This window comes from Glandiceps talaboti, chromosome 14 (genome assembly GCF_964340395.1).
Source record: "Glandiceps talaboti chromosome 14, keGlaTala1.1, whole genome shotgun sequence".
NCBI lineage: Eukaryota > Metazoa > Hemichordata > Enteropneusta > Spengelidae > Glandiceps > Glandiceps talaboti.
In genome coordinates this window covers 13245910-13269909 of record NC_135562.1, presented here as the reverse complement: position 1 = coordinate 13269909, position 24000 = coordinate 13245910, and the positions used below count along the sequence as shown (strand labels likewise).

General features: G+C 34.4%; 1 protein-coding gene across 2 annotated transcripts in view; it reads right to left on the bottom strand.

Annotated features, from left to right (window-relative positions):
- LOC144445470 (protein mono-ADP-ribosyltransferase PARP14-like) overlaps positions 1-23222 on the bottom strand; it is a 40996-nt gene extending 17774 nt beyond the window's left edge. The window contains exons 1-17 of one of the 2 annotated variants that reach the window (XM_078135033.1): positions 23005-23222; positions 20724-20893; positions 15636-16548; positions 14570-14740; positions 13697-13813; positions 12990-13166; positions 12286-12402; positions 10403-10576; positions 9269-9385; positions 8360-8533; positions 7569-7679; positions 6941-7114; positions 5807-5917; positions 5121-5306; positions 4481-4744; positions 3154-3390; positions 460-2220 (exon numbers count right to left, since the gene is read on the bottom strand). In XM_078135033.1, the coding sequence (XP_077991159.1) occupies positions 460-2220; positions 3154-3390; positions 4481-4744; positions 5121-5306; positions 5807-5917; positions 6941-7114; positions 7569-7679; positions 8360-8533; positions 9269-9385; positions 10403-10576; positions 12286-12402; positions 12990-13166; positions 13697-13813; positions 14570-14740; positions 15636-16548; positions 20724-20893; positions 23005-23197 (5167 nt within the window). In that variant the 5' untranslated portion in view covers positions 23198-23222. The remainder of the gene's footprint in view (positions 1-459; positions 2221-3153; positions 3391-4480; positions 4745-5120; positions 5307-5806; positions 5918-6940; positions 7115-7568; positions 7680-8359; positions 8534-9268; positions 9386-10402; positions 10577-12285; positions 12403-12989; positions 13167-13696; positions 13814-14569; positions 14741-15635; positions 16549-20723; positions 20894-23004) is intronic. The other variant, XM_078135034.1, reaches the window with a different exon arrangement.
- Between the last annotated feature and the right edge of the window lie 778 nt (positions 23223-24000).

Genomic DNA, 24000 nt, shown 5'->3' with positions numbered 1-24000 from the left:
CCCAAAGGATGAATAAAGGATTCTAGTGAAGACATATCTTTTCTTTTTCCCATTGAGGTCTGAAGTTGTATAGTTTTGCTCATAAAATATCACATTGTAATTACTGTGACACACGTAAAACTAAATTTAGTGCCAAAAATATATATCATAATATCTACAATGTATGTATGCTTTCTCAGAAAATATCCCATATAGGACCGAGAGTTCAAAAGTATTACATATTATGATAATGATATGGAAACTGTCTGATACTCAGATACAGTGTGTACACTAATATGTTACTTGTAATTAGTAATGGTGATTTAGTTAAAAGTGTACAGGTTAAAATGTATGTACATGTCAAACAATATACTTTAATTACACAATAGATGTAGATTAGATTAGATTAGATTAGATTGGATTGGGTTACATAATATTGTATTGCATTCCTGAAAGGGTAATTTTTCTGAAGTACTGTACCTGCATCTGAAATCGCTGTTGTCAATCCACCAGTCGAGTGATTGAGAGTTTGGTTGGCAGAATTAACAATAGCATCAACATGCATTTTGGTCAGGTCACCTTTTCCAACAACAATTCTTCGTCCATCCCCTAACGTATGGAAACATAGAATGTCATATGTTATTGGTGGAGCGGTTGGCTCAACGTCTTCAAAATCGTCATCTTCAGGTTCACTAGTCATGATTATTTCTGATGGATCATTTACATCAATCCTACAATTATGGCTGCCCTCTACCATTCTCAAGTAGTTTTGTCCTTTATCCTCTCGGAACAACTTTGCCATCCCAGGCTTCTCTACAATATGTGGTCGTCCAAAAACACTCTCTGACAGTTTATGTAGCTGTTGGAGGCCAGCCTTCACATCATCTTCTGCCCCTTTCACAACCATCATTACGGAGGGTCCCTTTTGAAGATGTGTAATTTTCAACGGCATTCGTGAAGCTTGTTGCTGTATATTGTCAACATCATGCTTTCGAAAGTCAAAGATGTACTTTGCTTTACCACTTTCCATTTTTATTGAATGTTCTACAATGGTGTTCACCTTGATAAAATCTTCAACTTCTGTCATAATGGTAGATATGGACCTCTTAAAACCTGTCACAAGCACAGACAGCTTGCCATGTTGATGGACTAGTCCTATGCTCACTGTATGTTCTTCTTGTAATTGTGTCACCAAGTCATTCCATTCTGTCTTACCAATAGCTTCTTCACATTGCAGTTGAATGGGAAGACTATCTTCGACAACGTTGCTCCTCATAATTTCTACAGCTTTCTGCACATCTTTACTGCTGACAGCAGAACACTTAATCTCTTCTTCTTCAACTAGATACGTCGCCTGGACTTGCTGTTGCTTGAACATATCATGAATTGCACTACAGACTGAAGGAGTCTTCAAAAATTCATGGATATGTTTTGATGAGGCTCTGTACTTTAGTATGGGCACTTGATCTAAGGTTTCATACATTAAACACTTTGCTTCAGTGATGTCACGAGGAAGTCCTTCGAAAATCACTTGGCTTGATTTTGGTATGATTTTCATATCAAAGTCTTTGAACTTGTCCTCTACAGTTCTGGAGAATTTAATCATCAAAAGCTGTTTGATTTTAAATTTATCCATGTGTGTACTTTCTTTTATCATTAGTTTTGCCTTTTGCATGTCATCTTTGATATCTTTTATTAAACTCTGAAGCTTGGCTTGAACTATATTCACATTCTCTATTCTCCCAGTGACTTGGATCACTGAGGGCGACGACAAATCATCTTCTAGGACATCAACATCTTCAGTCACCCATCCACTCTTTTGACTGATAACTTGTAGCCATATACCTTCTGCAACTGGTACTTCTCCAGTTATGAAGTTTCCAAGATAACCGTCTAATGCTTCTTTCACTGTTTTAGACCAATATCTTACTACTTGGTACTGGTTTTCCATTTCTTGTGGAATGTTAGGGATAACCAAAATAGTATCATCTTCTTTTCCTTCACAAGGCCATTTGAGCTTAGCATAAGCCGTCATGGCTATCTGATCTAGTGTACCCTTGAGATTCTGCTTAGACTCGATGAAATGCATAACATTTGGAATCACACTGAAAGTGAAAGGATCTGGTATTCTGGCTGTAGGTTCTTCTCTGCTGACTACATGACCAAGACATTCCATGTAAGGCTGTACCTCTACTTCAGTTTTGTTTATAAGATGCTTTCTTTTCAACACTGCATCAACAACTGCAAGTAAATAAAATATTATACACTATCAAAAGTAGGGAGAAACAGTCAAAATATCACACACAGGTTGTAAGTAAACATGAGAATGATGCCATAATCTGCAATCTCAGCATTCTGATATCAATACCACCAGTAAAAGCGAACTCCTACAAGTGACTCTGAAATGTAACTTGTAAGGATATCATGTAATGAAAGAAGAATTAGAATGACAGTAAGTCAATTATTGGCTAATTAACAAAGTAACTAATTATTATAACATTACAACATATTCATATAAATGTGCAATGGGTATTGATTTATTTACACTCACTGTAGGATAGTGTCTCGGATAGCAATTTTGTCTAAAGTGACCACAAAATAAACCTTATTCAGCATTCAGACTATCTTAATTAAATTATATCCACACACCCATGGTACTGCTATCACCCACTTGAATAATTACCACATGCAACACCAATAGTTTTAGTTTGTATCTATCTTATTCTTAGTTTGCTGATAGCTTGCTTTCAAAGGTAGTATTGGTATTCAGTCTTCCTGAACTGAACAGCATATTTGCTTGAGAAAAAATAATTTCTTTGCTTTCTTTTCCTTGATTATTTAATGATGGTACATCCACAACACACTATCTACCGGTAATTTATAAAACATTTCAGCACTCTCTCAAATATTTCTGAATAATTTTTTAGTTTCAAAAAAAGTTAATCTAAATATTCATCCAGCTTCAATAACACATGGAAAATTTTCAGTCATGAGAACAATCATGTCACAGTCTTGCAGCAGGACTGAAAATTCAGTGCTGCTGCAGCCCTGCACTTCCACAGAACAGTAAAAGGTTGGCTGTGTATACTATTTAATGTTATGGTATCAGTCTATAACATCAATACAATAAAGGACACGATAATTAAATTATATTCCTTAACTTATTTTCCTCACCTGTATAATCTTTGAAGAACACGAAAGCAGCCTTTCTTTCCATGTCTATTTCTACATCTTGGACTTCACCTCCACCACTCCTCTTGGTGCTCTCAAAATATAGTTGTACAGTGTCTTCAGAGACATGTTTGGGTAGATTTGACACTATGATACAGTTTGTCAGATAAACTGGTTCAGCTGTAAGCATTACCTTGTTTAACTTTTTCTTGCTCATTTTTTCAAAAATCTTGCCGAAATCTGAAAAAATGGGATATGACCAATTATTCACATCATGGATTTCTGGTTAGAAAATTCATCAGTTGGGCACCAGGAGAAGCCATTTTCCCTGAACTATGCAAATTTTAGGTAAGTGCTGGCATTGTTATTATGGCCTTTAATTCAGGATATTACAAGTACCTTGACCATTTTTCCAGGTTTGATGACATGTTTGTGAGCGTTCAAGGTAAAAAATCAATTATTTTAAGTACTGGTAAGATCCAATCGTTCTTGAGGACGTTTAACACAAAATAGCACTTCAGCAAGGGGACATTAAATGTCATGATATTCACGTTAAATGTCATCAGAAAAAGGCTTTCTGATTGGGCAAGACAGAGCGATACTGTTCATACTAGTATAAAACAAACAAAAATGACGGCAAACCTTCAAAGCTGATTTTATCATGTATTGCTACAAAACTGTGACATCTTTCAAAACAAGGAAATTTTGACGAAAATATCCATACCCAACTGATACTATTTAGAATTGTACATTAAACATTTCACCAAAGCAGATTAACATGGTCAGCAGACTGCACGTGAACATCACATGACAATAGAGTCAAGGGACGCATGGAGCACAAAAGCACACATAGCAGGTTAGGGCCGTTTATTTTTTGTGTATTCTTTTTGAAATTCCTAAGCATAGGAATATGATAAATCGGTTTATCCAATATCAGCTCTTCATTCGTCATATTATCATTTGTGCCATTTCCGCACCGTGACACTTCATATTTCAGAAACACCACTAATGGCAATACAATAAATGAAGAGGTGATATCGTGTAATAACCTCATATTATGACAACAATAATAAATTACAAATTAACACACAAGCATAATGTTTTTATTTAAAATATCTTGTAATTACTGATTCACTGAATCTCAAAATCTTATTAAACAGTGTTGATTTATAGTACTACCAAGGTCAAATATGCAAAATACGTGTAAATTACATGTAAAGGCAAACTTGGTGATTATTGACACTTTAAGCATTATACAACTTCAGTGAGAGGAATATTTGCCCAGCTTTCCTTCACAAATACCACTATGACAATACAGTTGCACACATACCTTGAATTTCTTCAGAATATTTCACCATTACTGTACCAGGCTCTTCACCAAAGAAAAGTTCAGGAGTTTGATTATCAATTCCAGTACAATTCTCCAAATACAACTCAAGATTTTCTCTGCTGGTTCCATCTGCCAAACCTTTTAATAGAAAACTTGTCATATCTCTTGGTAGTTTAGGTTTCCTTTTCTTCTTTGCTGGTTCTCTAACAGATAAAGTTGTACCACCAACCGCAAGCTTTGTTTTCTGCAAAACTCTTTCACAAACTGGACAAATAATATACAATAGACATAGTCAATTATTATGTAGATGTGATGAGTTGTCTTCTCATTGTAATGTAACTAATAACAAAAATTCTAAACTCTAATGATGGTGAAAATAAAACCCTGTGTCACCCTTTTGAATTTCTTGGTTTATATTCTAAAATAATATGGTGTGACTGATAATATGCCAGAACCCCAGGACACCACTGCAGTTGTGTCATACTTGGGATATTTGCATAATTGCTTGTGGTATTCTTGTGGTCATACTTCATGAGCATAGTGGGTGGGCGGCGGGTGGGTGGGTGAGTGAGTGCAGTGTGTGAGTGAGTAATAATTAAAACTTATAAATACAAAACAAGAAGTCACTTAAAATACTCACCGTCCCGGGTTTCAAATGTCACAGTGAAGACACCATTGTTCAGTTTTGATTCTACAATTGGACCACCACCAGATTTCTTACTTTCAAAGTACAGTTCCAATGTGTCTGTACTTGTGTCTGGCTTGAAACCTGTCACTTCTATGGTACAGTTAGATTCTTCCTCCTCAGAATCACTTTGCTTTCCTACTTTAAAAATATGGGAGAAAATGTCTCTGTGGCTATTTCTTTTTAAGAAATAATGTCTTGCACACAATGTACATTTGTATCAAGCTATACATACAGGATTCATGCAACAGTATTTTCAATCTTAAAAAAAAATACAAGATTTCAAAGGTTCAAGGCAGGTAGGTACCAATGTTTTGATGTCTGCATTTCATATCTGCGTAGTGGCATGTTTAGTTCATTTCATTTAGACAAAATGTTGCAAGAAATGTTATTCATTCAATTTTACTACCTTAAGTAAGTGTAGTTTCTTAATTAGTTTCTGATTGGTTATATCAACAAAGCCAGTGACTGGTAACTTGTAACAGGCTGTACAATGTAGTTGATGCATGACTCACTCTATTCTAGAAGCACTCAAGAGAATATCTGGTTACAACAAAAATCAACGACTCATATATGTGTGACCACTGTCATCACATAAGTTAAATTTGAAAATTTTGAAATACATTTGGTATATACTATACCTTCGTCAGCCATATATTGTTCCTTTTTCCCTACATCATATCTGAACTGTTTCACAGTCAAACTGGCCTCATTTAATACATGTTTCTTCTGTCTAAGAACATTTTCTGCAGCTGATAATCATAAGACAAGAAACTTAGTATTACATTTAAGCTGCAATATATGAAAATGCTTACAAGAAAATGGACAGTTATGGAGATTTGCATTATATATTATTAGGACAGTGTTCTGTGACATATGTGTATAATTTCATGCTGCCTGATGCTATAAATATAATTCCATGCTGTCTGGGGGTAATTAAATATTTTGTTTGGTGAATGGTATGACTAAGGTTTGTGTTAAAAGTCCATTTAGGACATAACAGAGCATTGTAAAAGCTGTACATACATTAAAATGATACAACACTTTTTTGTGTCCCTTCATTCCTGGAATATATTCCCAAATTATCAATTTTGGATTTGAGTTGTGCAATTTCATGTCTTATCTCATAGAAAAGAAGCATCAGGAAAGTTTTGATCATCCATAACAATGGTAACATCCATATATAATCTACAAGGATGGAATGAATAATATTGACTTTGCCCATTCGAGGCAATCAGAAAAGAGACTCATACAAAGACATAATTATACAGTTAGTAACTGTTCAAAGCAAAAACACTACGAGTACTAACCAAATGTGTTACTAATAATTGAGATGTCAACTGACTGTTCAGCTTACTATTTAGAAGCAGACAATTTATTTGGTGAATAAATTATCTACTAGAGATGTATAAAACAAGCTACATCAATCTTCATAAGCAAAGTCCACTGTTGTCTTTGTATCAGTAAACTTGTTGTGTTTACTAATGTTATCTTTGAATGAAGTCTTTCCTTAGCTCACTTCACACAGGCAAAGTCATTTCACAGTATTAAAGTCTGATGACCAAACATACATGTAGAAAGAGGGGTTGGTAGATACCATGAGCTTTTCACAGAAAGACAATAAACCAGTTAGTTTGTTGTGTTTATTGAATTAAATTTCAACTTTGCATAAAGTCTTGAAGCTCCAGCACACTTCATACACTCAAGCAAAGTCAACATAATTCAGTCCAGAGTTTTATATGTTAATAGACATCTAATGATATCACACGCCATACCTTCTACTTTCTCAAAGGTAACAATGGCAGTCTTTTCATTTGCCATCTTACACAACTTCACTGCTCCACCGTTGGATCTCTTCTTACTTTCAAAATACATTTCTAATGTGTCCACAGCAGTACCTGGTTTGAAACCAGTAACTTCAATACTAAATGGGTCATATTGTGGTAAATCTGTAATAACAAATAAAGGAACATTAGCCACTAGATGTCAAAGTAGCATATCCTTTTAAAAAAATTCTATTTGTATATGAAGCTACCTACAATAAAGTCAATTAAACCATACTCAAGCCAAGTTATTGTCTTTGTAAAGAAAATATGGATTATATACCCTGGTCATTCTAGTCAATAACTGTTCTGTTTGACATAAAGATATATATATATTTATCTTAGGTTGTGTGGATTTAAATACATTGTACATACAGTGTTTTTGGGTTTTTTCCATAACTGAAGAAAAAAACACACAGAACAAAAATTACTATCAATTAGTTATTTGATGTGTTATACCGATCTAAATGTCAGTTGTATCATAGACACTCCATCAAGTGGTGGAGGGTCTATGGATGTATGTATATCTCTTTCTAGAAACGATTAGTAGATGTTACCTTTTTCTATAGATGTGACTTACCATGACTAAACGGAAGCTGTTTGCTGTGCTTTACAGGAAGCTTGCATGGTTTCACTGTTAATTTGGTGCCATTTAAAATATGATCCTTCTGACTGAGTACTGACGCCACATCTTAGTACAAACAAAAAATATCAAGAATCAAAGGAATTTAACTCACAGTGAATTTAATTCTCCTATATTCTATACTCTGTATTATATTTTTTGATTCAATTCTGTTGTATTCTTATTTAAGTTAATACCAAGCAACAATACAAATATGTATGGCTCTAGAATATATCTCTGGCTTGGAATTGGGATAATTCAGTGCTGGAATGGCACTAACACCCCACTAGCATGTGTTAGCAAATTGCAACTGGAAAGGTTAATGCCTGCACCAGTCATATGTTAACACAAGACTAGCTCAGTGCAAACACTAGGCTGGTACAAACACATCATTGACAGTATGGGTGAAACAAATGGAAAGGTTAATACTTGCAACTGCCCTGTTAACACCAGACTAGCTCAGTCCTAACACCAGGGACTGGCACTAACACCTCACCAGCCTGTGTTAACAAATGGAAGGATTAATGCCAGGACCAGCCATATGTTAAAATCAGGCTAGTTCAGTGCTAACACCTTACCAGCATGTGTGAGCACAAATGGAAGAATTCACATCTGCACAGACTCTATGTTACCACACTGCTAGCCTATAACATCCGACATATGCCACTCTAGCAAATCATAAAGGATATCTCGAGCTGTAATGTAATCATACAAAATATGATGGACCAGGTATATACTGTTACAGTTACCTTCTGCATTTTCAAAAGTAACGACAAATGTCTTGTCATCTTTCATCTTATGTTTTTTCACTGGGCCACCTTTAGATTTCTTCTTGCTTTCAAAATATAGTTCTAAGGTGTCCAATCCAGTACCGGGTGTAAATCCAGTGACTTCCAGAGTAAACGGATCATACTTTGGTGACTCTACAAATATTGATGAAAATATCTTATATTATACCATGCACGAGCCAGGTTCAACAAAAAATATGGAATATATACTCTGGTCTACAACATGCACCTATGTCACCACAATGTGTGACCATGTCATTGGTTCTGCTGTATTCAAAATATGAGACAAAATGCTCAAACTTGCCATTACTTTCCCTGATTTTTTAATGGTATAATTATATTATTCCCTCTAATATTTTTTTCCCACTCGGCCGGAAAATACTTGTGACCTAATGGTTGTCACTATGAGTCGCTAGACAAGTAGTGACAACCCTTACATGTAGGTCACTCGTTTTTCTTTGGCAAAACTAAGTTTAGGAATAATATCTAAATTCTCATCTATGAGGGTTGTGATCTATTACATATATGTAATGACTAGAAAAAAATTCACATAATTATGTTTCCTAATCACAGTATATAAAATGTTGTATACGGTAATAAAAGATAGCATCAAAAATGCTTTTTTTAAATGTCTGATAGATGGGAATATACTTAACTCATTTCTATTATCACATGGCTCATAATAGACAATAATAATAAAATTATTAATAAATAATTCTGAAGACCAACAATGAAATTTGATCATAGCAAAGTCATGAAATACAGGATCACTGAAGGATTATTTTTATAATATCTGTTAGAAAATTCTTTTGTGACCAATATATACATTAATTGGATTAAAATTCTAAATTGTAATAAGTGTGCTTTTACCTTCACTTGGACCAGGTGGCAGTGGCTGTTTTGCTTTCATTGGAGCCATGTATGGTGTCACAGTTAGACATGCACCATTCAATACATGACTTTGATAGTTAAGCACTGACCTTGCAACTGAAAATGAATATAAGCTTGACATATCAAGGATACATGTGACTTTAGAAGATGATGTTGCAAAACAGCATTGCTACATCATGCAGAAAAAATTCTAAAACATATTTGAATTTTCTGTCTCATTAACCAGTACATAACTATAACTGGATAAGCTGAACACTTTTGATGTATTCTTAAAGTCTTGTTCACACTACGATAGATAATCACAGAGAATGTACTCTTATGAGTCAGAGTACATCTTCCACTCGTGTGACAAAAACCTCTCATCATCTTGCATAGTGTTGTAAAGAGACCATGAGGGTTTCACAACATGGGAATGTTCATGGAAGCCATACATTTAAGGGAAAAAATAATTTCTTTCATCTCCATCCATATCAAAGCCATACAACACATTACTCTGAAGTGGAAATTGTAACTCAAACTCTATCTTGCAAATTTGGTCTAACTCTAAACACACATACATGTATGTAAGAATATTTGAGTGTGTGGTGTTTTTATTAAGGGTGGTAAGTAGGTAAAATCTACCTGAGTTCCCCTGTAATTTTTTTACCATGGTTAAATATCAATATTATGCTAAGAGAAACTATGCCAGTATTGTCAGATTTCCCCTTCGTGTTACTTTAAATTTAGCAGGATATTATGTTTCTATTATTATTTGTCATTATTTTTTCTTTTAAAAATATATCATTCTTTACAAGATGTTACAAATTAACACATTGAACTCTAACAATATATCATTAACTAAAGATGTTTATAACATTTGGTACCATGTTGCTCATTACATAAACAACAAATCACTGTGATCTGGTTTGCAAGTGAATGTAAATTAGTATATATGTAAAATATGAGATGTGGTAGATGTGTATTTAATACATTGTACATTGTCAATTCATCATCATTAAGAGAGGTGTATATGAGTATGAAATACAACTCAGGTGCTAACACACCTTGTTCTTGTATTTCCTGTAGAAGTTTTAATACTTATGTACAAATTAATAACAGATTTCTATTACATACCTTCTGTATCCTCAAAAGTCACAATAAATGTCTTGTTATCTTTCATTCCGAAGCCTTTGACTACACCACCTTTAGATTTTTTCTTGCTTTCAAAATACATCGACAAGGTTTCTAAACTTGTACCAGGTTTGAATCCAGTAACCTCCAATGAATGTACTTGAGTGTAAGTTGTAGCTGTAAGTATATTAAAGGTAACCTATATATGCAGAAAATACGCATTTGTACATCTATCAACAAGCAGACTTTCGTCCAAAGTAATTTAAAAGAAAATACAGAAATTCATACCTTTACTTTTTATTTTTATTTAATTTTCACCCTTCCAGTGAAAAAAATACATAGAAAAATATCATTTAGCATGGCAAACACTAGATTTTAATTCAGTGCTTGCAGCAATTATAGTGTATGAAAACATATATCACTGGAGTACATGCGAATTACTTCACTTTTTTTGAACAAATGAGTGTGCCGAAATTAACAAAGGGAATTTTTTTATTCTCGGGATGACAAGTACCATCTTGTTTCTTGGTGTGTGGTTGAAATTAAAGTAATCTCACACTTGAAATCTTTGGTATACCTTCAAGGAAATGTGTTATATTTGATGACCTATGTAATCTCATTCCATAAATGTAAAACACCGCTAAAATGTTATGCACATTGGTAATGTAATTTTTGAACTACATCAATGTATTATTTAACATATAACTCAAAATACAATACAGAATACAATACAGAGACCAATATGATGTATATAATCTTGCACATTCCCACTCTTTGTGTCAAATCAGTTTTATGATGAAGTAAGATTATGTTGTTGTTTTTTGTTTTTTTGTTTTTTTGAAATGTTGAAATAGAGTGCCTATTAGTAAAATGTTTTTTTAATTTAAATTATGATTGCAAGTCTACAAAAATTGAATCACAGTTATTGAAGAGATGCTTTCTATCTGCTTCTGGTACAATTTATTACATACAATGTACTAGATAACAATAATATGACAGAACCCCATGAGGTGTGAGTGCAAGTGTGGTGTACTCAGGGTATTTTTTATGGGTGTTGCATGCCTGTGCCCATTCTTTCATGAGCGTAGGGAGTGAAAGTACAGCAGAAAACACTGCAAGCATGAGTGCAAACACTCCTGAGTACCCACACTGGAACTCACATAGAATGGGGTACTGTAACAGTTGTTATTACATGTTTATCTGAAACAGAAAATTTCAATACAAATCAAATCATACAGTGCAAGATCACGTGATTTAATGTGTTGTGAACAATCACATCCTCATTTGCATATCATTTGCATGCGATATGCAATTGTTTTCATTATTGCACTGCAGTGAAAATACCACTAGTATGTGCACGCACCAGTGTAAGTCATCTTTGGTACATATGATATAGACTACCATATCTTTTTTACCTTGAGTGTTAGAACTGCTGTTTTCAATTTCAGTGAGAAATTATATAGGTAACATATCAGATTAAATCACAAAGGCCTACTAGTACTACATATAATCTTCAGAACTGCAAAATAAAGGTATTTGCATAAATTTTGGGTTCTGGAAAGTAATTTCATGATTCCACATCACCGTTTATATGACAGAAATAAGCTCTTCGGAGTCATGAATATTCAATGTGCATCTAGCAAATATTCATGTATACTAAGGCCCACGATGCAATGGTGTACCACTGAAAGAACATAGAGTTGAAAATGAGTTTCAATGTGGTGGTTTTTGGCAACTGAGAGAAATTTATGTGAAGCGAAATCATGAAACAACTCTCCAGAACCCAAAGCTTATGAAAACACCTCTATCTCCTGCCATGGTATTCCCCTTCAATTTTCTCAACAATGGATAAAGATTTTGTATGCAATGCAAGTCTTTTGTCTTACCTTCATTTGGTGCAGTAGGCAATTGACGTTTTGACTTTACTGGAATAATAAATGGCTTGACAGTTAGTTTTGCGCCATTATACACGTGACTTCGATGGTCGAGTACTGATTTTGCATCTGAAATTGAACAGAAGGTGAAATTTAAGATGTGCATATTTCTGGGATGTGTTCACTGGGAGGAATGTCAAGTAATAAGATTAATATGCAAAAAAATTCTGAAAAGTAAAAATAAAAGATTATTGGCATGGCAATCTAAATATAATGGAATGCTAACGTTGCACTACAATTGTAGTTCATATTTCATATTTCATATTTATTTCACCCAGCTGGAAATATAAAGAAACATACATAACAAATAAATAAACAAAATATATAAATTAAGTCAAAGAATATTCAATCAAATACATCTGTAATTCCATGGACCTGATGGGGGTCATGGTTCAATAATTCATTGAAATGTTGACTAAATAACTTGCCAATGATGTTAATCAGTAGAATGTGAATATAATGCAAACTGATATAAACTACTTTCGAGGTTACATTCAATGTTTGTTTGTTTGTTTGTCTGTTTGTTTGTTTGTTTGTTTGTTTGTTTAAGAAGAGGTTTTTTAAAGAGAGCTAGGGGACAACAGTCAGTACGAAATATAAAGAAACTGTACAACAATTTGTTTGCAAATCCACAAAGCTTTGGAGACATCACTTACCTTCTGTATTCTCAAAAGTTACAACAAATGTCTTGTCATCTGTCATCCTAATGTTTTCCACTGGACCACCTTTAGATTTCTTCTTACTTTCAAAATATAATACCAAACTGTCCCCAGGTGTTCCAGGATTGAACCCAGTGACTTTCAGTGAACAGTTAGGGTCTATATGTGTATTACCTGCAAATACATTCAAAAGGTAAACCAAGAAATGCATGGATAAATTACAGTATTCATTGGTTGGTTGCTTGCTTGCTTGCTTGCTTGCTTGATTGGTTGTGAAAATAATTAACAAGTTTTTTGAGACATACAACTAATGCAGTAACATTAACCCATTAATGACTCTTGGTTTCTGTAACTCTATGGAATTACACCCTAAATATAGGGTGTCATGCTTTAATGGGTTTAACTTGATATATCAACAATTCCGTAAACATTTAAACAACAGCTGTATTTGATTTGATTTGAATTTATTTGGCAATAAAATATAGTAAAAACGTACATTTAAAAGTATTGCCGGGGATAACACAACAAAGCAATTAATACTTATTTACATTGTGGTCCTTGAAGCTGTGCACTTGGTAAACTCATATTAGCTAGGCAGAATAGGTAATAAGAATGTGTCTCATTGGACTTCTTGGGATTGGAGACAAGCATGCACTGAATGCTTGAAGAACTATGAAAAAACAAAGTCAACACTATGGACTTACCTTTTTCTGGGATGGGCTGTATATGGGGTTCCACTTTCACTGGCTTAATACTCTGTGTCACAGATAGCTTTACACCATTCAAAACATGGTCATGATGATTCAGTACTGATTCTGCATCTGAAGGCGAAAAAAAAAATTATCATGCACATACATGTCAACTTCCCTGATGCTTCAATAGGTGACATAATAAAGTCAGTGCAACATAGCTACTGTAACTTTGGAATGGTAAATTAAAAACGAATACAACTTTTTGAATCCATTTATCACGAACGTTTGTTATCCTAGCCTGTTGATACTAGACTAAGTAGGTTCTTTAAATCAGATGCTGAGGAGGCATTTAGACTCCCAATATATGACTACAATCCGGGTCACAATCTAAACATGAGCAATTATTTTCATTGGTACAATGAAAGTACAGACAATACTAACAGTGAGGAAGATACCATTGCACCAAATCAACAATATACAATGATTGTGAGGCAAAAAGTATAGCTTTGAGCCTTTGTTGCTTTTTTACATGTGATGTAGCTAAATTATTTTATATCACAAATTTCTGGATATAACCAGTTGTATGACCATATCATAGACACAGCAAAGATAAAATGATATTTTGATTTAACTTCCATTCACTAATTTTTCATCACTTTATCAAAAATAGAGCTCTCAGTGACACAGGAAATTTTTCCAATTTTTTTCGCTGTACAGTACAAATGATGATGAACTCCTTGCCAGTCCTGCATCATTGTTAAAGAATTGCTATTTTCCATTCTAAAAATGTCTTTCATAAGAGGCGAAATTACAAATTAGAACATGGTGTATCAGATGTAACTTTATACAAAAAAACTGAGAACAACATATATTGTATGTACATACCCCCAGCCTCCTCAAAAGTCACAAAGAAAGTTCCATCTTTCAATTCATGACTATCCACTGGACCCCCTCTTGATTTCTTCTTACTTTCAAAATATAGTACTAAATTCTCTGCAGTTGTTCCAGGTTTGAACCCTGTGACTTTCAGTGAGCAAGGATCTAAATGTGTTTTACCTGTAAAATCACAACAACAACAAATTTCATTACATTATCAAGTTTAGTTGATGGTACACAAACATTGAAACTGTTTTTGGAAATAATGGTAAGTTGACAATCATTGATGAAACAATAAACTTTAGTGGGAAAATTTGAAGCCACTGTAAATTTCATTTCTTCACATTTTGCTTGTGATTTCTTGTTCTAGTAATGTGTTATCATTGCCAGTTGCAGGTTGACTCTGTATCAGTTCTCACCACCCTCAAAGCCAATTGCACAGTAATTCCTTGAAAAGATCTAGAATCAAAATATGTTCCCCTATCCCTAACCAACGAAAAGAAAAATCAAGAAATCTGTGATTTTACCTTCTTAAAGCATAAGAAATAATTTTAAATTTGGTAAAGGGCACTTTTTTGTCTAGCCAACAATTTTATACTTCTGAACACGAGTACATTGTACATTAAATTTTGTGTATTAAAACTATTATCATTTAGTAATGAAAATGGTTTTAAGGCATGGATACACCAGAACGTTAAAATCTTTACAACATATTAAAATTTACTGTACATGCTATATCTCAGAGTCTATGAAAATACTTCTTTGGTAATCTTGGTCTTGGTTCCAGGTTTACCACAATACATGTATACACAAACTATAGCTACAGTTGTTTGATGTATCGATAGTACATTCAATGATTGTACACACAAGTGGGTGATATAATATAGTTAGCAATGCCTCTATTGTATGATATAATACCCCTGTAATAAAGATATAGTACTGTACACACTGGAAGTTTTCAAAGCATACTCTGCAAGATCATAATTCAAACACGCCACCCCTACTGTGAGTACAAATTACTCAATAAGCTGAGTACAAATTGCTCAATAAGCTAAAAAAGCTACACTCACTATACCTTTGTCAGTAATTTGTGATTGTTTCCAATTCATTATATCATCACCATCATCATCGTCCAAAGGCATTTTTCTCCTGACATCCAGTGGAATATCCCGAGGTTGTTGTGTGTGATCCTGGACTTGATCACCGCTAAATTTAACTGTAGATTCAGCTGAGACAGGGTATTGCTTTGCTGGAGTCTTTACCGTCGGGTCTTGCCCTTGTGTAGATGTACTTGGCCATGCCTGTGAAGACTGGGGTAGCTGGGACCACACACCGGGTTGCGCATCATACATGGGCATATTTTGGTTGGCTGGATCACACCATGTTCCTGTGCTTTGTTCATATGTTGGGGGAGCCTGATCTGGATAAAAGCTTGGTTTGTGTGATGGTTGCTGGGATTGCCATTGCTGTCCCTTCTGCTGAAGACTTTGTTGATATTGTACATAATACATGTACATTTCCCATTGTTGTTGTTTCCATTGAAGTTGTTGTTGTTGTTGTTCCCATTCATGTTGTTTTTGTCGTTGCAAATTAAGCTGAGATTGTGGCATATTTCCAAATTGTGCTTGTGGGTCAGTTGTAGAAGGAAACTCCATTAACTTCCTATCTGGTTCTACATATCCATGTTGTACTGGTACTGCTTTACCTGGACTAGGACGACCAATGGGTGCTGGCTGTTGACTAGGTAAGGTAGTGTCTTCATAATTTCCTCTCAATGGCATTGCTTCCATTGGACTATCATCCATTGTTAAAGTTTTTGCGTCAGTACTTTCATAAGTGCTGAAGAGAGAGTAATTTGCTGCATTGAAATCACTGTGGCATGGTTGATACTCACCTCTTTCATCATTACCTGGCTGGTGTCCTTGACTTTCATTTATGCCAGAAGTTTGTCTATACTGAGAGTCTGATGAAACTCTACCATGAAACTCCTAGAAGAAAGAATTGATGTCAATAAATTCCCTCATGTACATACACATAATGCAACAGAAGTGATCAAACAGAAATCTTACCCCTTTAGACAATTCTCAACAACAGTTGCTTTCCTTGTTTTGGAGTTTCATGTTCCTTCGAATGAAACATGACAAAGACATACAACCTAGTATGTATTTTATTACTTATAAATTTATGGGGGAATTGTATAATTTTTTGGAAATATTTGTGCTGCATATGATACATACAAAATATCAAATTGCCCACCATAATATCTTTTACATCAGGTTGCACATCAATAATTATACAGTCACTGGAAATCCATTAATTCCATGTAAAAATGTCATGTCATTTCTGAGAATCATCCAACTTTACTTTCACTTTGTCTTCATGAAATTTAAATGACACTCTTCAATATAAAAATCAAAATTTTCATATATTTTGAGATCATCAAAAATTTCCCATTAATCTATGAATACTCAGTTCAATTGATATGTAAACATGGCATTACACATATTGTGATAAACATGTACATGTATGTATACGCATATTCACTTTCATTTTAAAAACAACAATTAACATGCAGAACTGTGATTTCTTAGAAATACATGTGCATGTACACAAACGGTTACTTTCACTTTGAAAACATAGTTCCAAGTACATGTATATGACTACAGTGCTACAGATGAAAATTGTAAAATCTTCATAGACCAATCCCGCTTGCAAGATGCATCACACATTTCCCCATACAACACCATATATTGTGTGTGTGGGGGGGGGGGGAGAGAAGGTTTCAGGGAGATGGTTGTCACCAGACTGTAACATGCATGGGTTTACAAGTAAAATCTTTCTCAGTCATTGATGGCATTTGTTCTAAACTTCTATAGTATAAAATCACTCATAATCAAAGAGGTCAACATGTCTTTCTATCATTTCACAATGAAAGTGTTATTTTACAAAACTGTAATAAAGACAAAACATGCCTAAATGTAACAACATAAGTCTCACACAATGCAGCTAATATACTATTATGTCTTGTAAAAATTTTCCTTATCACTAAAATATCTAAACACACAATACTGTACGATGCATTGTAACATCTACTAAAACATAATAATTACTGTTTATTGTTTATGATGTTACTATCATTTGTATAAGCCATATATCGTTTTACTAAAATCATATTGATAAATTAATCCTTTGCCTTAGAATATATGAATATAATTTTTAATATCTGTACATGCATGTCGTATTAACTTTTTCCATTTAATTAGACACACACACACACACACACAAAAACATAGACTGTCAACAGTCATTCATGCCTTTTTTGCTATGTTTCATCTAAAACAAAGTCGTCGCCTCACTCCATAGCACTGAATACTAACACGTACTGATAGGAACAGCAAGTGCCGAAGGCTCGTGCCTACATTGTATCGCTATTGCTATCATTATGCGGTTATAGTATTGCTCTGGATCAGAGCAAGGCAACAACTTTAGTTTAAGATAAAATGTAGCAAAAAAGGTACGAACGACTGTCGACAGTCTAACACACACACACATCTAGTAAAATGAAAAGACATCTATATAATTTACATAAAATTATGTAATCAGAGATTAAGGATCAAAAGGCAACACATCAAATTGAATTTCGATTTGTTCAGAATTAAGATTACCCTTGGGCAAATGTAAAACTGATTTATAGTTAACTTTTCATATTTGGAATAAACTTATTTTCATGGGAATCATATTAACCATAGAAATTATTTCCCTAACCTCAGTCATCAACCCTATACACGTATCTGTGTACATGTATGTCCAAATTGTTCATTAGCTGCAGGGACAATACTTGTTATCAGGACCAAAGTTTACAATTGCAAATACAATGACTCATACATTTCTTTCTACCTCGCCTGACTGCATATTATCATAGGGGTATTTTTTGTCTAAAGTGAAAGAACTTTACGAGTAAATCTGTACTGAGAAATGGTTATCTCCTATATTTAGACACAGAGAGGCATTCTTTCTATTGTTAGATTCACATAATTATGTTAATATATATTTTTCCCCATTTTAATTGATGTTCTGGCTAATAGCCATAGAGTGCATTGTTATAATTGTTAAATGGGGGGGGGGGGGGGGTTTGAAGTCAACTTCATTGTTCTGTGTATGAATCAAGATAGCAGTCTGAGAACAGCTATTTCCAGGAGTATTAAAAGAATTTGAATTTTCATATACATCTATTCCATAGTATAGGTAACAGTATGTTTGTCCTTGACAATGCCACATTTTTCAGATTTTCCTTCAACTGACTGACTGACATTTAATTTTAAAGGCCAATGTTTCAATCCTAGTCGCTCAGGCTAATCTTATCTTATCAGTGCACCATAATGATTGTCAAGGCTCATTCTTTTGTTTAGGACTAACTTTTTTCTATAGCTCTGTCAGACAACTTTTTCAAACTTACATTTTAATCCAAATCTGAACTTGGCCTTTAAAATAGACATACACAATTTATAGACCACCCTTGACTTGTTGCTGTAGCCTCCCACTATTTCAATTTCTTATCTCTGCTACCAAGGTATAATCTTTTTCATCAATATCAACAAATACCTTTGTACTCCTATCACTAACAACCTTGCCAACCAGAACATAAACTGACATGACTGTATAAAATGTCTACTTATTTATAGTCTAAGCTTGCAGTACCAGACATATATTTGCAACACAATAGCAGTGTATGTCATGAAAGGTTAAAGGTTATCTACTTAACAACACAAATATGTTTGGCATGATTTGAACTGGATACCAACAACATATACATCATGTGAGCGAACAATGAACAAAATACATTGCATGACGTCTACACTAAAACTTACTCATGCAAGCAAATCTACAGTCATGTCTATTGATACATTATGTTCTCTGAGACAGTAATATCCCACAGGAGTACTTGTACATACATGCCTATAACTTTAAAACTGTTTGGAAGGGGGAGTGGAAGTCAGGGCCACTCATTGTCTTAGCCTGCACTTCTGTACTTTAAGAATGTCCCTGTATTGTCCTGTGACACTCCTGTTTTAGACAGACATACTTTTTATGAAGGTGGCACATTTACAGTCTGACTGAGAATTTTACATTTCTCCATAACACAAAAGAAAGAAAAATTGATGTCAAGTATGACTGTGATATTGTCAGGGGAACATAACCCTAGAAAATAGAGACATTTCCATGAACTTTGTGTTCTGGAGAGTCATTTCATAATTTTACATCACCTACAATGACTTGCGATTTCAGAGAAGCATTAAGTTGATCTTGTGCTTTTATGGGACATCTTTCCTATGGGCTACTGCATCATGGGAGTCAGCAGAAATAATATTATTTAAGTTGCACACTGAATATTCATGACTTTCAAATGTTTATTCCCTTCAGTGCAAAATATCCTTCATGTGAAATCACAAGTAATTAATAATATGATACCAAATCATGACATGACTCTCCAGAACTCATACCCCGGTAGTTTTTGAAAGCGTTTCTATTTTCTGGAGTGGTGTTCCCCTTTAATAGTTAATTGGATTTTCAAGTTTCAGTCTGCAACTGTGGCCACATTGTCATATACAAAGTGTACAAAATACATAATACATCAAAATCAAATCAGAGCTGACTCAGTCTGTACACTAGAAATTATTAAATGCACACCAAGAGGTTTGGAAACTAGACTTAAAGTAACCATATGGATGAGGATTGTTTATTTATTTGGAATTTATAAAACAATTTTATTATGGCATCCTACTTCCTAATCAATGTAATATTACTTTGGTAATAAAGGCTTTGGTTTAAGATAGACACAAACTAAAAGTATTGTTACAACATGTTGATACAACAGTGATAAGCTATTGAATGGACGTTGGTTTAATTGTAGTCTCAGTAGGGAGTTCAAGTTCCATAAACTTACAGTATACTGTTTTGAGATTTCCAATATTTACATTATTTTGATCACAGAGTGATTAGATTCACACAACAGCGGAACCACTATCACCCAGTAAGTGAAGGGGCCTTTTATAGCTACCATTCCGGTTTAAGTAATCTATCACGATGAACAACAACAGTTTTAGTCTGTGTGTATCTTAGTAAACTGAAACCTCTTATTACTGGCGTCGTAATTTGATATTACCTGTTGTCCAGCCATTTGTTGTCTTCCTACACCACTATCATCTCCCAGGTATGATTCAGATGTTTCCTCTGGCCAATACAGCTGCACCCTAACTTGTACCTTATCACCAGATTCATCAAATTGAATCTGGTGAATTTTTTCATCCTTTTCAAGTATTCGTGCTGCAACATCTATAAATTATGAAAGTAACAAGGATTATATAATGACAAAATAAAGTCAGTAAATTCATATATGTACACTACATGTACATTGCTGTGATGAAAGGAACTGAATTAATGTTGGAGACCTAATTTAAAACCAATGATTTTACAACCTGTTGCAAGTTACCATTCACAGGCTTGTATGCAGAAACTAATAAGAAACTGCACATTCTACAATATAGCAAGATCATAATTTCTTGCTACCTTGTGTGTTTTATCTATCATAAAAAAAGAGGTTTCAAATATACTGCAAATAGATACAGACACAGGGACACCAGTCTTTTGACGTCTCTACTTAATGTCTGCATATGGCGACACTTTAGTTCATTTCATTTCAGACAAAATGTTGCAAGAAACTGTATCCACTCTCAATCTTGTTCAAAGTGTAGCAAGTACAGGTTTCTTTATGGTTATTACACAGTGGCAGTGAACGGTAACTTGAAATGCGCAGTACTATTGATAAATTCGCTACTGAATAATAATGTCAGTTTTATACATTACTAAATCATAGATTTTCGTTTAGGGTTTATGACTAAATGCACTCCCACTTAGGCCTAACATAAAATATTGTGTGGTTCCAATCACGCTCAATTTTAAAATAGGTGGGGTAGGTAGATTTTTTCTAGTTCAGGTAGTTATGTTTTCCGTTGTTTTCCATATGGTCTCTGAGTTATAGGTTTCTTCTCATCAGATGTACAGCCATTACAGATTGGAAGAACAGTTTTATTTTGTCTTTTTCAAGTTGATGTCAGTTTTATACACATCCACTATTCCTTGCAAGACTTCACAATTTTTGCGATTTTAATATTTTTTTCTTGAATACATAAAAAAAAAAGTTTAGGGTGGGCATGAAAAATTAGGTGGGGCGGGTAACTGGAACCAAACAATTTTTTTTATCAAGTCTTAGCCAAGGATCTACAGAATGTAAAATGGTGCATCCATCCCTTTGTACTTCAACTCCCCTGGGGAACATAGTTGATTTTCAAAGATGTATTGAGCAAGAGGGTGACTTTTATGTTGTTATAGTTAGGCTTGTTTTGTCTTTATTACATTTGAAATAACATTTTTATCAGGAAACAATGGAAAGACATGTTGACCTCTATTTTATATAACAAAGACTAAACGCCATCAATGACAGAGAGGGATTTTACAGGTGAACCCAGGGTACGGTCAGGTGACAACTATCCCCCAGAGTAGCATGTACAAAGCTCTAAGTGCGTACACAACACATGGAGAGACATATGGAGAGACATATGGAAAGATGTGCAATGCATCTTGGAACCAGCAACAGGTCTAATTGCAACCTCTAAGCACACAGGTTTAAAGTATTCACATTGCAACATCTATCCTACCAGGTACCTATTTACACAGCTGGGTTGACTGAGGCACAATCTTGTTAAATAAATCAAGTTACTTATTTGCCTCATTTGAATAATTAACTAATTACAAAATTAATTTGCAATATTGTACATTGTATTTATAGCGATTATAATTTTTAAATTAAAATTTAATACAATGACTTGTTGCAAATTTTTATACTCTGGGGGTAAACAATATTTAAAAAATGAAAATAACAATCACTTCCATCAAGGTTGTAATGTCAATAATTAATTAGTTCCCTTTTCTACTCGATTTTCTTGGAAATACATCATGCAGTTTACTTGCACACCTTCTTTCACTTTTGAAATAGGTGTTGTGCTGTCCTTTCTGTTTCTTATACTCTGAACAATGTAATGACTGATGAGCCATTATGAAGAGCTAATATAAAGGCAGCGTATTTTTCTAATTTTACACTCGGGTATAGGGTATAGCATGACAGATTGCTCTAGTTCACTAATTTGAACAATGTGGCCCATGTTGGTGTGTTCCTTTGCCTTCCATTTGTTTACCTATAAACTTTGGTTGATAGACGCCATTTTGCAGAAATCAGTTATATTTATAAATATGACATTATAACTCAAACACTCGCATGACGGGCGTAGCTACACCGTGACTGCTTTTTCAATCAATGTATACGATATATGCATTGCATTGATATGATAAATACATTTGAAGTGTGAATGTGACGTTGAGATACTTACTGTTTCCAGGTTCAAAACTGACGATAAACGACCCTGCTACTACCGCATCCGGACGTATAGACTCTACTCTTGTGCCGCCTGAAACATCGTGACGTTGAAAATGGGTTGATAATTTTGCCTGAACAACGTTGTTCGGGGTGGTGGTCGGGATGTCAAAGACTACGAGAGAATTAAACTCTCTATGGCGGTCCATTACGACCCATCGAGCTGTGGAGGCCGTTGCATATGGCGACAATGGTGCATATTCCCTAAAGGTGACTTCGGGTGAAATGGTTGATGACTCAGTTCGGGGAAATCCCCAACAAACTCGTCTCGTGATTGGCCAACTGTTGTGTACGGTAGCATAAGCCAATCAGCTTAGTCGGAATATATGCACCAGGTCTAGTCTGATAACAGTGGATGTTGGACATTGATTGTCTGTCTCGCGTTGAAATTTCGATCTGGAAACTTAAATATTGCAAGAAGTAGGCGTTGGACGTGTGTTCCACTCAGTGTAAATTGGACTCCGATTTTGATTCGTCGTATCACGTTTTCGCAGACGATATACCAAGACACCAAGAACTACATACTCCAATAGGTATGTGCATAGACGTCAGAGAGAGAATGTCAACGATTTATTCTCGCTGCTATCATTTTCATTTTGTGAATTTTGTGAAAAACACGCTCTATACAAATAATCCTTGAATCTAATCTCTACTTAGTTAGTTAGTTAGTTAGTTAGTTAGTTAGTTAGTTAGTTAGCTGCAATAATTAATAACTGTAGTGTTAGGCCAGGAAAAAACTGTTCAACTATGGCAAACCGTTCAGGCCAAAACCCAAACGTATTATTTTAAACGTTATGTGTAGTGTGTCGATGGAATGCATAGTTATTCCATGATAAATTATTTAATTCAAACAAATTTTCATTTATTTAAGCTTGTTGTTTTACATGCCTTATTTTGATTTAGTTTCAGAATTTTTTTAAAACAGAATTGAATGATTATATATAAACAAAAG